The following is a 13,011-nucleotide window of genomic DNA, read 5'->3' on the forward strand; positions in this document are numbered from 1 at the left end:
GCATTCTGAGGTCCGAACGGCCTCTACCTGGCGGCACCCCCTCTCGCGGCTCGCGGGGCCTCTGCCGGGACCCTGGGCGCAGGGGAGCCCCCGCCGGGTGCAATCCCCAGGCCCGCAGGGGAAGGGGCAGCGGCGGAGAGACCGAGGAAGAAGCCCGGGCCGCGGCAGCCCCGGCCCGCCTGACCCTCGAGGGGGTCGCTGTTGCCTCGCAGATCCCTCCCTCGCTCGCTGCCTGTGTCCCTCCCTGCCGCTCCCGCCGCGTCCGCCTTTTGTTCGTGGAGCCGCGCGCCCCCGAGCCGAGGCAGCGGGGCGGGGAGCTGGCGGGGCTGCGCGGGGGGCGGGCCGCGCCGGGCGGAGCCGGGGCCCGGGCTGCAGCCGGACTCGGAGCCCGAGGGAGCGTTCGGCGCGCAGGCAGCCGGGACCCGAGCGCGCTCCGGGGGCGCGGCGAGGCCGAGGGGGCGGGCACCGGGCGGAGCCGCAGCCGGAGCCGGGGCGCCTGGAGACGAGCGGGCCGCTCTCTCCGAACTCAGAGCAGCGGAGAAACCGTTCGACGGGGGCCGAGGCCTGAGCGCAGCCCCGGGGCTGAGGTGGGCCGAGAGGAACCGCGGCCCGAGCGGCCGGAGCGGCGCCCGGACCCTCCCCAGGGGTTCGGAGGCCGGGCGGGCCCGGGCCATGCACGCCGCTCGCTGAGGCCAAGGGAGGCCGAGATGGAGGCGCAGGCGGGGGAGCCCGCGGCCCGGGGCTGCGGCCCCCCGCCCGCGCCCGCCCCAGAGAGGAAGAAGAGCCACCGCGCGCCGTCGCCAGCCCGGCCCAAGGACGTGGCCGGCTGGTCGCTGGCCAAGGGCCGCCGCGGCCCAGGCCCGGGCGCTGCAGCCGCCTGCAGTGCCGCGTCCTCCTCGCGGCCGGACAAGAAGGGGCGCACGGCAGCGCCCGGGTCGCGGGGCTCAGGGACGCGGGTCGCGGGGGTCCGCACCGGCGTCCGTGCCAAGGGCCGCCCGCGCCCAGGTACCGGGCCACGACCTCCTCCACCGCCTCCCAGCCTCACCGACAGCAGCTCGGAGGTGTCCGATTGCGCTTCGGAGGAGGCGCGCCTGCTGGGCCTGGAGCTGGCGCTGAGCAGCGACGCGGAGTCGGCGGCCGGGGGCCCGGCGGGGGCCCGAACCGGCCAGCCGCCCCAGCCCGCGCCTCCTGCACAGCAGCCTCCGCGGCCGCCTGCCTCCCCCGATGAGCCGTCGGTGGCCGCGTCGTCGGTGGGCAGCAGCCGCCTGCCACTCAGTGCTTCACTCGCCTTCTCCGACCTCACGGAGGAGATGCTGGACTGCGGGCCCGGCGGCTTCGTGCGAGAGCTGGAGGAGCTGCGCTCGGAGAACGACTATCTCAAGGTGGGGGCGCTGATCGGGGAGAGGGAGGTCCCGGGAGCCGCCGTTGTCACACCTCATGGGGCTGAGACACTACTCCCCCGCTGCCCCACTGAACGAGTTGGGGAAAAGGGGGCCTAAACCTTCTGGGACCACCCTGAGGTCGATCTAGGGCTCCCTCACATCCCACCTCCCATTTTATTTGGGAAACCCCAGAGGAGGAAGCTGGATGAGGAGGCTGGCCAAAGGGTTCTGATTTGGAAAGGGGAGGAGGGTTGAGAAACTGCTTAGAGGGAGGCCTGGATGCATTACTTGGAATGGGCTGGATCTATGACTTCAGCTCCTCAGAACCCCCATCCCCAGGCCAGAGGCCAGGCCTTTAGTGGATCTCCTTTTTGGGACTGGCACTAGTGTGCATGCTGCCAGGGAGACTTGTGGCCAGCCCATGCCAAGGAGAGGCGGGAACACCATCCTGAGTCTTTACTCAGGGCTTTCTCTGGCACAGGCCTGTCCCCGCCTGCCTTTCAGGGCGGGTCCCGTTTGAAAACATGACATCTGGGAACATCCCTTTGGCTGGAGTCCAACTTCCGCCCAGTCTAACGGTCCCACAGCCTGGAAGGATGATGTCGTGGGAGAACCGGTTAGGAAGCAGCTTCCTAAATCCCAGGACACTGACTTCTGCCCTCTTTGGGATAGACCCTGTGTACACACGGCTCCATTGGCCCATCATGGCCCGGCCCATGTCCTTCCCATGTTCCCAGTAAGAGGAGGGAAGCTGCCTGTCTGAAAGAGACATTTTCTCTAGGCATGTGGGGACCTGAGAGCTTCTCTGGGAGAGTGGGCTTTGCCTTCACTCTTTCAGTGGACATGAGTACCTGCTGGGTGTAGGCCAGGCTTGACACTGTGGCAGCTTTAGGGACAGCCCACACCTCGTGTGTCGACCTTGGCCAGGCAGTCTGGAAGCTTCATGGGCCCTAATCTACCACCACTGGCTGGGCATGGTTTGGGAAGAGACTGAAATGTTACCTGCTCTTGTCAGTTGATGGCCTGGCACAACACCCAGAGTGCCTCTGGCCAAGAGCCACAGAGTTAACAGCACTCTGCTGATTTATGTCTGCCTGGCAACACTTAGCTTTGCATTGTGGCTCTTTCAGCCAGACACATTTCTCTCTTATTAGAGTTTTTGAGGTCTTGCTCAACTGTGTGTCCCCCTCCCCATTTCCCCAGGATCTGCATGTGTTCAGTAAATGCCTGTAGAATAGGAGGACAGGGCCTGCCTGAGTCAGGCTAATCCACCCCTGGTTAAGTCTTCCCAAAGGCCCCATTCAGTGTTGACAATCAGAGGTTCATGTAGCTCCTATTGTCTTCAGAAGCCTGTGGTGAGGAGAGGACAAGTAGAGGGTAGGTTGGAGGAGGGAGACAAGCCAGAAGGAGACCTGGCCCTGTTCTCTTGGTGCTCTGAGCTGCTTCCTGGACTTACTGCTTGAGATGCTCTAAACTCAGACCCTGAACTCCTCCCTCATACCTTCTGCCCCCACTGTTCACCTTGGGTTGAGAAAATGGGCCGTCGAGTCCATTGCTTTAGGGTCCCCGCATACATTCTTCCCTGTGGCCTGCTACCCATCCCAGGAAGTCACCAGGCAGAGCTCTGGAATCCATCTGAGCCACTCATAACTGTTAGAATGAAACATAGTCCCAGTAGGCTGGGGGTTGAGGCCAAGGTCTCACAGGGGCCAGGGCCTGGTTGAGGACCGCGCACTGCCTGGGCCAGAGTTGAGCCTTAGTCTCTCCCATTCATTCAGTGTTTCAGGCTTCTTGTGCAGGTCTCAGGCCACTGATGGTTTTGGGGTCTGTAGCTTCCTGGCTATGTGACCTTGGCCAGGTTACTTAATGTCTCCGGACTTCAGTTTCCTCATCGTAAAAGGGCACATTACACATCTTCCAGTTTTAAGGGTTAAATGAGATAATGTGTGCAAACACCACTAGAGCATCTGGCATGTAGTAAGCCTCAGATGAGAGTAACTGTCATCACTGCTATTCTCAAGTGGTATGTGACAAATTTCCATGGACACCTTTTATGTTCTCTTGTGGATTCTGTGGGGGCAGAATAGATCTTCCTCCTCATCTGAAGCAGGCTGGGCTTTCTCCTGGCCCCTCATTCATTCATTCACTAACTATTTATTTCATGTCTACTGTGTACCAGACACTGGTGCAGATTGTGGGGGGGGATGCAGCCATGGACAAGGATGAAGTATTTGTTTTCAAAGAGCTTTGGGCCTAGTCAGGGAGACTGGGATCAAACAATAGTCATATAGTAAATTACAATACAAATCATGATAAGGGATACAGTGTGAATCATGAGAATGATACAGTGTGCCAAGAGCACATGGAGGAGGTGGGGCTGGGGATGCTCAGAGGGGCCAAGGGCTGAAGGATGAGATGGAGCCAATTGAATAGGAGAAATAGAAAAAAACCTTGTTGATTTCAAGGAACAGCAAGCATCTAGGCTGGATAGAAGAAGGAGCTTGGAATGCAGAGTTGAGCAGGGTCAGAGTATGTAATTCTCACCGTGTCGATTTGGGTTGGTCCCTGAACTTCTCTGGAGCTTTGTTTAACCCAGCTGCCAATCTCACAGAGTCGAGATGAAAACCTAGAGGCTGGATGTGGACCATGAGTATGGGAACTAATACAGGAGGTGTGGGTTTGTTCATTCTGCAGATGGTAAACCATAGCCAGAGTGGGGAAAGACTTATTCTAGATCTCAGAGCTGGTTCTCCAGGCAGCAGTACACTCTTGACATGTTTCCTGCCCCTCTGGGCCACTTTGTTTCTAACATGCAGGAACTGGTTACCAGGAGAAGGACTCCAGATCCCCAGCATGTCCCCTGCAGGCCCTGTGCACCCTGGCTTGGATCCCATAGAGTCTGGTGGGGCCCTGCCCAGGCTCATCTTCCAGCTGGTGGGGCACACTGGGAATTGTCAACTGGGGAAGGACTCTCAGGTGATGGCAGATCTCCTGTCACATGAGGCCTGCTCTGGGGCCCAAGTGGGGCCAGTGTAAATGGGCAGCTCTCTCCCGATGAGACGGCAGGAGAGAAGGGAGTAAGCTTGCTGTCACTTGAGTTATTCAGAGAGGCTGGATTGACCTCACATGTCTGGATAAAGACATAGGGTTTGTGGAAAACAGCTTGTAAACTGTACAAAATGTTGGTGGTTGTGATTACTTGAGGAGAATTCAGGAGGAGATTCATTTGGTGGCTACAGTTGAGCTGCTTGACCTCAGGATCCCTTCCAGCCAGGGAAGTCTGAAGGTTATTAACTTTTGAAGTTCTAGGAATCTAAGATGCAGGTTTAGCTGCAGAACAGACACATTGACTATGTTTGACTTTCAGCACCCTGGTGGTCTGAGATCTTCCAGCTCCCCATTACCACTAACTGTTGCCCTCCATGTAGTGAGGACCTGCTGGGAATGCACCAGCTGTGGGTGGAAGAATCTGAGAGTTAGAGCCCAAAGTCCTGGCTTTGAGACTAAACTCTGCCATTTCCTGTGTGGCTATGGAAAGTCACTTGGCCTCTCTGAGCCTCTTTTTGTTTTCATCTATATAATTTAGATATGGAACCTGCCTGGATAATTACTTAGCATTGTTGTCAGGAATAAGGGAGGTGTGAGTAGACAGGAAAACATTTTGTAGGCAGTGAAATCCTGTATCTCTTGGAGAATTGTTAATGTTGTTAGCCAATGAGTAGACAGGATGTCTGTGTTTTCATTCTTGGGGGAGCTGGGAGGAGCCTGGAGGGTGGATCCCCTTAGCTGTAGGATGTTAGTATATTGGGAGCTGCTCCAGGGAGGACAGAAAGGTATGATCACATTCCATGCTGTGTGGGCTCTGTGAAGCGAAGCCACCCTACCTCCTTGGAGGAGATTTGAATGTTTGAAGTGCAGCCAATCTAGATGTCAGCCCAGAAGGGCCCAGAGCAAGCATCTAATCCACCCCCAGTTCCCATTGTACAGTTGGGTAAATGGAGGCTCCAGGTCACACAGCCAGGATTCCAAACCTGATTGATCTAACTCTGGGTCCTATTCTTTCTGCATGGTGACTGGAACAGGTTGTTAACAGTGTGTCTAGTTTGGCACACTGGTTGGTGAGAAGAATCCTGTTGTGTACCAGGCTCTAGGCTAAGACTGGTTGGGAATAAGTGGAGAATAATGTATGTTGGGGCTGGGGGTCTGTAACCTGCGGGGGGAGTGGGGGACATGTGTGTGCATGCATGTATATGAATGCATCAATACAAATGGTGATTGGGACCAGGGATCTGAGATCATGGAGGAAGTGATGGGGGTTTGGATCCAGCCTTAAGGGTTTGATAATAGTTAAGCTAAAGCCGAGGGTGTTGGAATGTTAGAGTCGGCCTGGGGGCCCCCAGACCACTGATCCTGGACTTTTATGGCTCTTGTCTCATACATGCTATCAACTGTTGATCAGTTCTAATGTGCCAGGCTCTGGGTCAAGTAAGCCCTTTACTCTTCATAGCAATCCTATGTGGAGGGTTCTGATAATCAGACCCATTGGATGAAGAGGAAACCAAGAGGCTATGTAACGTGGTCAAAGTTGCACAGCTGATATACTTGGGAACCTCACTAGATGACCCTACAGAACTCCCCTTCCCTTGTCACTCTTCCATTCTCTACCATGCAGGAGGCAGCCTGAGTTTCACAGAACCAGGTTCTGGCCTGGCTTTGTCAGTTACAGACTGTGACACTGGGTGAGATACTCAGCCTTTCTGAGCCTCTGTTTCTTCTTTAAAATGGGAGCTAAGCATCCATCCTCAGGGTCATGGGGACCCTTTTCAGTGTGATAATATAGATCAGGTGCACAGTAAATGTCAGTGCCTGCTCCAGTCCTCGCCTATCCCTTATCTGCTTCTCCAGGCATGCATGCATGCATTCATTCATTCGTTCATTCATTCAACACATGTTTTCTAAGTGCCTCCTGGGTGCCAGGCCAGCAAGTTGTGCAGCTCTTCTTAGCTCCTGAGAGCTACAGGGGGAGGGCTCCAGTCTGTCACTGGGTGGGGGAGAGAAGTGGTTATCCTGGTCAGTAAAGCTGCTGGCTGGTCCCTGCCCTGAGTCCTGGCCCTGCCTGTGGCAGCTGAGAAGTGGCCTAGAAGAAGCTGCTCTGAGACCTGAGACTTTAAGAATCCTCAGCAGTTTGCCTGTCATGATGGAGGAGGGGTATGTGTGCAGCTTCAACAAGATGGAAAATGTGAGGCGATTGCTGCTGGGGCCTTGGGCCACCAGGTCTCCCAGGGCTCCCAGCATTCCTTGCACAGGCGCTGGGCCTGTGGCCCCTGGGCACACTCTCTCTTGCATACACAAACACACAAATTCACTTGTCCTCAGAGATCCACACATCTCGTATACACATCCAGGGACATGCTTACATTGCATGCTTCCTGAAGCATAGCTCCAGACAATATTAGAGAGCAGATATGCTCAGAGAAGTACACAAACCCAGGCAGATACATAACCTCCTGTCTCATCACACCCACACATTACCAGACAGACACAACAGAGACTCACACCATCTAGGAAAACCCGGCTCAGAAACACACCCTCACACACAGCTTACACCTCCAGACATGCTTGGCCGTGTCCCAGAGATGGACACACAGTCTGGAGACATCCTCAGACAAATCGGAAGTACACATGTATGCAGGCACACACACAAACCCACGCAGACTCATTACACACAGGCGCTCACATCCACAGAAATCACAGATCCACCCATTCCAGGCTCGCATAGGCTCAAGCTCACAGCTCAGTTACCTCCACTGCCTCTTCCCCAAAGAAAGCAGCAGACACCCTAGCACAGCACCTGAGGCTCACAGACACACCCAGACAAGTGGCCACGTACACACAAGGGACATGAGCATAGAGCACTCAGATGCCACACTTGTAGCATTTGTTAACAGGAGCCAGAGACCCACGAACCCAGGTGTCCAGGTGTACACACACACACACACACACACACACACACACACACACAGGCTGTGACATTTCACCCACACAGAAACAGGAAATCCTGGTCCATGTCTCCCTGGGGCTAATGTGTACGACTGCTATTTTCAGCTCTTCCACGAGACTTCTGAGAACAGTGAGTATGGTGCAGGCTTGATTTTTTAACCTCCTGGCTCTGGAGGTCCTAGGAACCTGGCGGGGCTGGGTGGTAGGTGGATGGGGGCTGGCGGGTCACCAAGTCAGGAGAAGCTACACCAAAGGCCCTCAGGTCCCTGCTGCTCAGCGCTTGGGCCTGGGCCCAGGGGGCTGAGTGGAATTGTCAGGCCTGCCCACTGGAGAAACACTGCCCAGGGGCAACTCCCTTCTAATCTCCTCAGGATTTCCTGTTTGCCCTCATCTCCCTCCTCCTCCCCCTCTGCTGGGGGCTGTGGAGGGCCCTGTCACTCCATCCCTAAATAGTGCCTAGTTCTGCCTAGGAACCAACGAAGGAGGCCAGGATAGGGGAGATGTGGGCACTCAGAGGAGCGGCCTGGGAGACTTCATTGGAAAGGAGGCATTAGAGCTGAGGAGTTAGCCTTGAGTGGCTGTCTCTGTGTCCAGCTGCTGGAACAGCGCCTGACACAGTGTAGGGACTCAATAAATATTTGTTGTGAGATTGAATGAAAGGCAATGATCAGGGTCTGCAGGTGAGCTGCAGGCAGGCTACAGGCTTAAAGCAAAAAAGCTAAGGAGCCCTGGCCGGTTTGGCTCAGCGGTTAGAGCGTCGGCCTGCGGGCCGGAGAGACCCGGGTTCGGTTCCCGCTAAGGGCACGTACTTCGGTTGCAGTTTGTCCCCGGCCCTGGTTGGTCGTGCGGTGGCAGCCACTCGATGTGTCCCTTTCACATCGATGTTTCTCTTTCTCTGTCTCTTCCTCTCTCTCCCTCCCACTCTATCTGTACAAAAAATGGAAAAATGTCCTCGGGTGAGGATAAAAAAAAAAAGTTAAGGAAATGGTGGTTGGGGGCAGCAGTGAGGGAAAGGCTGAGAAGGGGCGTTGGGCCTACTTGGGAAAGATATTGAATGCTGTGCTGAGCTGAGACACTGTGAACACCTTGCTGGGAGAGGCCTGTATTGACCTATAGCAAGGCTGGGAGCTGCCCCCTTTCCATGTGGGCTTAGGGGCCCAGGGTGGGAGGGAAGGAAGGCTGTGTGGTCTCATAGACAAATTTTACCTTTGGGGTCAGGTCTGGGGCCAAACCTTGCTTTGTCATCTACTCCCTGTGCATGATCTCATGTTCAAGTCCCCTTGTCAAGCTTCGATCTTCCTGTGTGTAAAATGGGAATTTAATCCCTTTTTTGCAGGGAATTTGGGAGAATTAGTGTTCAGGTATATGGTACTTCCAGCACCGTCCTGGGCACAGGAGGGGAAGGAGCCCTCTGGGGCAGTTCCCCAGGGTTCCAGACAAGGGCCGGACCAACAGGCAAGGTTATTAGTAAGGTCATTCCTCTGGTGTCCCAAAGGAATGACCTCATCTGTGATCACATTCCCTGCCCTCTGGTGCCAGTAGGAACTTGGAGCTGGGGTTGGGGAAGACCAGAGACACTGGGGTGTTCTGGGCCAGGCTGACCCTGGCATTCACTGGAGACCCACAGGTCTGCATTCTTAGCCGATAGTGCTGGCCTTTCTGAGGAGTGGCAGTGAGTGAGTCAGAGAAGGTGGGAACAGCAGGCCAGCCCCTTCCTAATGTCCACGGTGGTTAAGAGCGCTGTGGTTTAGAGCCAAGCTAACCTGGGCTTGAATCCTGGCTCTGCCTTTTCCTCTATGAGCTTCCCCTTTATGAGCCGCAGTCTCCTCCTCTGCAAAGTGGAGATGCTGATAGTCCTCACTCTACAGCGTTGCTGCGAAGGTTACATCAGGGAATGCACGTATGTAAGGATTAGCTGGAGCAGCTCATACTAAGGGCTCAACAGCTGTCTGCCCTCATCACTCATTAGCGGGGTTGGGTCTGGATTCTTGATGGCTATGTTGTGCCTGGCTCTGGGTTGTGGGTCTTGGCATGGAGCAGGAGTCTGGGGGGTGTGTGTGCAACTGAATTGCATTATGGGCCTCCCCAAATGCATCTTTCCCTCATGTTATCCCTTTCCCTCCCACTCGGCTTCTGAATAGCCGAGGCCAATGCCGCAGACTCTGTAACTCAGAATATTCCTTTGCTAATGGAGGGTCGCCTTGGGGGTCCCTTGTTCTAAGTCTGAGGTGAAAAATCTCTCATTGGCTGGGCTACAGAGAGAAGCTCAGCTCCAGTGGAAAAACAGTTTGGGATCCCACAGCCAGGCTGGCCCAGCTAAACATCTTTCCCCTGGTTTTTCCCCAGATCCCTTTGGGATCTCAGTTGACTGCATCCGCCTCTCCTCACCTCTCCTTGGCCCTGTCCAAGGGCCTGAGCAGCCTGTGTGGTCCTGCCTCCCTTAGCCGCACCCCTGCTCCACCCAAGCTCCCAATGCGCCCTGCACCCCAGGCCTCTGTTCCTGTGCTGTTCCCACCAGAGAAGCCTTGGTGCTTGCCAGGTCCCCTTACCCTTCCCTGGTTTTCTCCTCCACCTTCGTGCATTCAGTTCCAGGCTCCTGTGTGAGTCACCTAGGAGCTTCCTGTAGGCTCCTTCGGGGCATTTACCTCGACTGTAATTAGGTTATTAATTGGATAATTACAGGTTTCACATCAGTCTCTCCCCCCATGTGTTCTGCAGTAGGGCAGAGACCTTACCAGGGCGGGACTTAGTTCTTTCCTTTTACATAGGTATCAGTGAAGGTTCAGAGAGGTCAAGGGGATTGCCCAAGGTTACACAGCCTGCCAGAGGCAGAAGGGCCTTGGCCGATTTTGCTCAATGGTTAGAGCGTCAGCCCACGGACCAAAGAGTTTCAGGTTTGATTCCAGTCAGGGACTCGTACCTCAGTTGCGGTTGGATCACCTGCCCTGGTTGGGGTTGTACAGGAGGCAACCAATCGATGTGTCTCTCTTACATCGATGTTTCTCCCCCTCCCCCTTTCTCCCTCCCTCCCACTCTATCTGCAAATCATTGGAAAAATATCTCTCCAGTGAGGATTGAAAAAATAAAAGAGGCAGAAAGACTGGGGTCTCGCGGTGCTCTTTCTAGTTTGCCATGCAGAGCAAATGGCAGGAACAGAGGCTCAGTGATGCGAAGGGCTGGGGTGTGCTGGCCCCTCGGGCTGTGTGTCCTAGGGCTCCTTCCTTAATCCTCCATTCTCTTCCCCCCCCCAAAGACCTCGGAGCCCAGTTCTCTCCCTGCTCAGAGATTTGGCTGCAGCCCAGAGGCAGTTGAGGGGATGTTTGAAAAACATCCAGATCCAAATGCTGCCTTCCTTCCTGTCCACACAGAAAGGACGAGGGACACAGGCAGGCGCCCCTGCTGTGAGCTCCCCCAGCCCGAGAGGCAGCAGGGGCTGGTGAAGCCTGGAATGGGGCACTGATAAGCCAGGCCTGGTCTTGGTGGGCACCAGTCTCCGGTTTCTCTCCCCCAGCACATACACACACACATGCACACACACCTGAACCCACGCACGCATTCACTCATGCACAACTCCCATCAGAGGGCGTGTCTGCGGTGTCAGTCACAGAGCTGTGCCTGATCTGTGGGGCTCTCTCCTTATTGGCTGTGGAGCCTTTATTTGCTTATCTGTAAAATGGGCGTAAAACAATAGCACTCCCTCAAAAAGACTGCCATTGAGCACAAGATAATGGACCTCCATTCAGAGCTCAGCCCGGTGGCTGGCACAACGTACACCTTTGCAAATATTAGCTATAATTATTATCACAGTTGTCCCATCACAGAGGCTATGCAGTCTAGTTTGTCAGAGCTCACACTGGATTCAAATCCAGGCTGTGCCACTTATTGTGTGACCTTGAGCAACATGGTTGACCTTTCTGACCTCTGTTCGTCATCAGTCAGTTGGAGCTAACCGGGATAGGAGATAATGGGTGCTGCCTTTCATGTGGCTGGCAGACGGGGAGCGCTCAGGGAGCACCTTGCTCGTTACTTATTGGTGTTGGAGATGCAAGTCTAGGATCCTTGTCTTCCCTTGTGACCCTCCGTGCCTGCTGGAGTAGGGGCATTGTGTGGCACAGCAGTGCCTGGCTGGGCTTCCTGGCCCTCCTTCAGGACCTTGACCCTGATTTCTCCAAAAGTAGAGCCCAGCTTCCATCCAAGGAGGCTTGGCTGGATTGAGCTCTGGGCTGGGAGACGAGCCCAGAGTCCCTTTCTGCTCCACTCTGGACCCTCTGGGGGACTGTGGGATGAGTCCAGTCCCTCTCTAGCCTCAGTGTCTCTGTCTGTGAAAGGATGGAGTCTTTGGGTTCTCCTGGCCCTACTGCTATGCCCAGAGTTTTTGCTTTTGAGCTGGGAGGAAGTGGAGCTTTGTAGAGCCTTCTGCCCTCTTTGGGGTCCAAGTGCGATGATCTCATCTGGAGTCTTGACAGACCCTGGGGGATGGGCAGAAGGGACAGCAGATGGCGGCCCTGGCCTCCCGGGGGGGGGGGGCTGGCATGCTGCCCCTGTGGCCACTACTGGGCCACCCTGCAGGTCAATCCTTCCGGGCTGGGCTGAGTGGCCCGTGCCAGAGCCAGGGTGGCAGATGGGCAGGCAGCTGGGCTTTGGCCGAGGGAGGGACTGTGGTGGCCGGGCAGTGTGGGAGAAGGCGGGCCTGGCAGAGGCTCCTGTTCCTCCATGGAGTATAGGTTCTGGATCCCTCGGTTTAGCTCTGTCCTTCTTTCTGGGTCTGTTTGCCCATCAGCCAGTCAGGTCCCTAGAACCTAGGGAGGAGGTGATACATTGGGTAAGGTTTGGCATCTGGTGGGCTGGGATTTGAGGCCCACCACTGGGCTCCAAAACCCTTATAGGCATTAGCTTTACAGAATCAGAGACTTAAATTTAGACACAGCAGCAGTGACCAGAAGTGGTGTTCTGCAGGAGAGTGGAAGGGGATGGTAATCTTTCCCTCCTAGGACCCAATTTATTCAGCAGCTATTTCTTGAGCTGTTCCTTTGTGTGCCAGGCACTGTGCTGGTCTCTGCCCTCCTGAAGCTCACACCCTAGTGGTAGAGACCTCTATTCCACAAGCAAACAGACCAATAAATAAAATAATTAGTATCACAAATAAGCCTGTGATATAGTCCATGAAAAAAAGACCTGTTTGCGACAGACACAGTAGGCCCAGAAGGGTCTGGAAGGCTCCTCTGAGGAGGTGGCATGGAGGGGAAGCAGGCAGTGCAGAGTTGCAGGGCATGGAGATTAGGCAGAGGGACTGGCATGGGTTCACAGGTGGGACAGGCCGGGTGTCTTCTGAGTAGCTGGAATGGACCCATCAAGAGGAGGAGCTGGGGGAGAAGATAGAGAGGTAGGCAGAGGTCAGGCTTTTGTTGGCTTTTTGGTCAGGTAATTTACATATAGTAAAATGAGTTTCGACAAATGCATGCAGTTCTGTACACCACCGCAATCAAGATATAGAACAGTTCCATTGCCCCCTAAAATCCTCCTGTACCCCTTTGTATTTGGTTCCTCCTTCCTTCCCCAGCCTCCGACAACCATTGATCTCTTTTCTGTCCCTAGAGTTTTACCTTTTCCAGAATGTCATATAAATGGA

The 13,011-nt window shown here is 55.1% G+C and overlaps 1 protein-coding gene across 1 annotated transcript in view; it reads left to right on the top strand.

The window, feature by feature from the left end:
• The first annotated feature begins 707 nt into the window (after positions 1-707).
• SOGA1 (suppressor of glucose, autophagy associated 1) overlaps positions 708-13,011 on the top strand; it is a 65,621-nt gene continuing 53,317 nt past the window's right edge. Inside the window, exon 1 of the mRNA XM_036245269.1 lies at positions 708-1,382. Within this exon, the coding sequence (XP_036101162.1) occupies positions 708-1,382 (675 nt within the window). The remainder of the gene's footprint in view (positions 1,383-13,011) is intronic.

The sequence above is a fragment of the Molossus molossus genome, unplaced genomic scaffold, assembly GCF_014108415.1.
Source record: "Molossus molossus isolate mMolMol1 unplaced genomic scaffold, mMolMol1.p scaffold_m16_p_6, whole genome shotgun sequence".
Classification (NCBI taxonomy): Eukaryota; Metazoa; Chordata; class Mammalia; order Chiroptera; family Molossidae; genus Molossus; species Molossus molossus.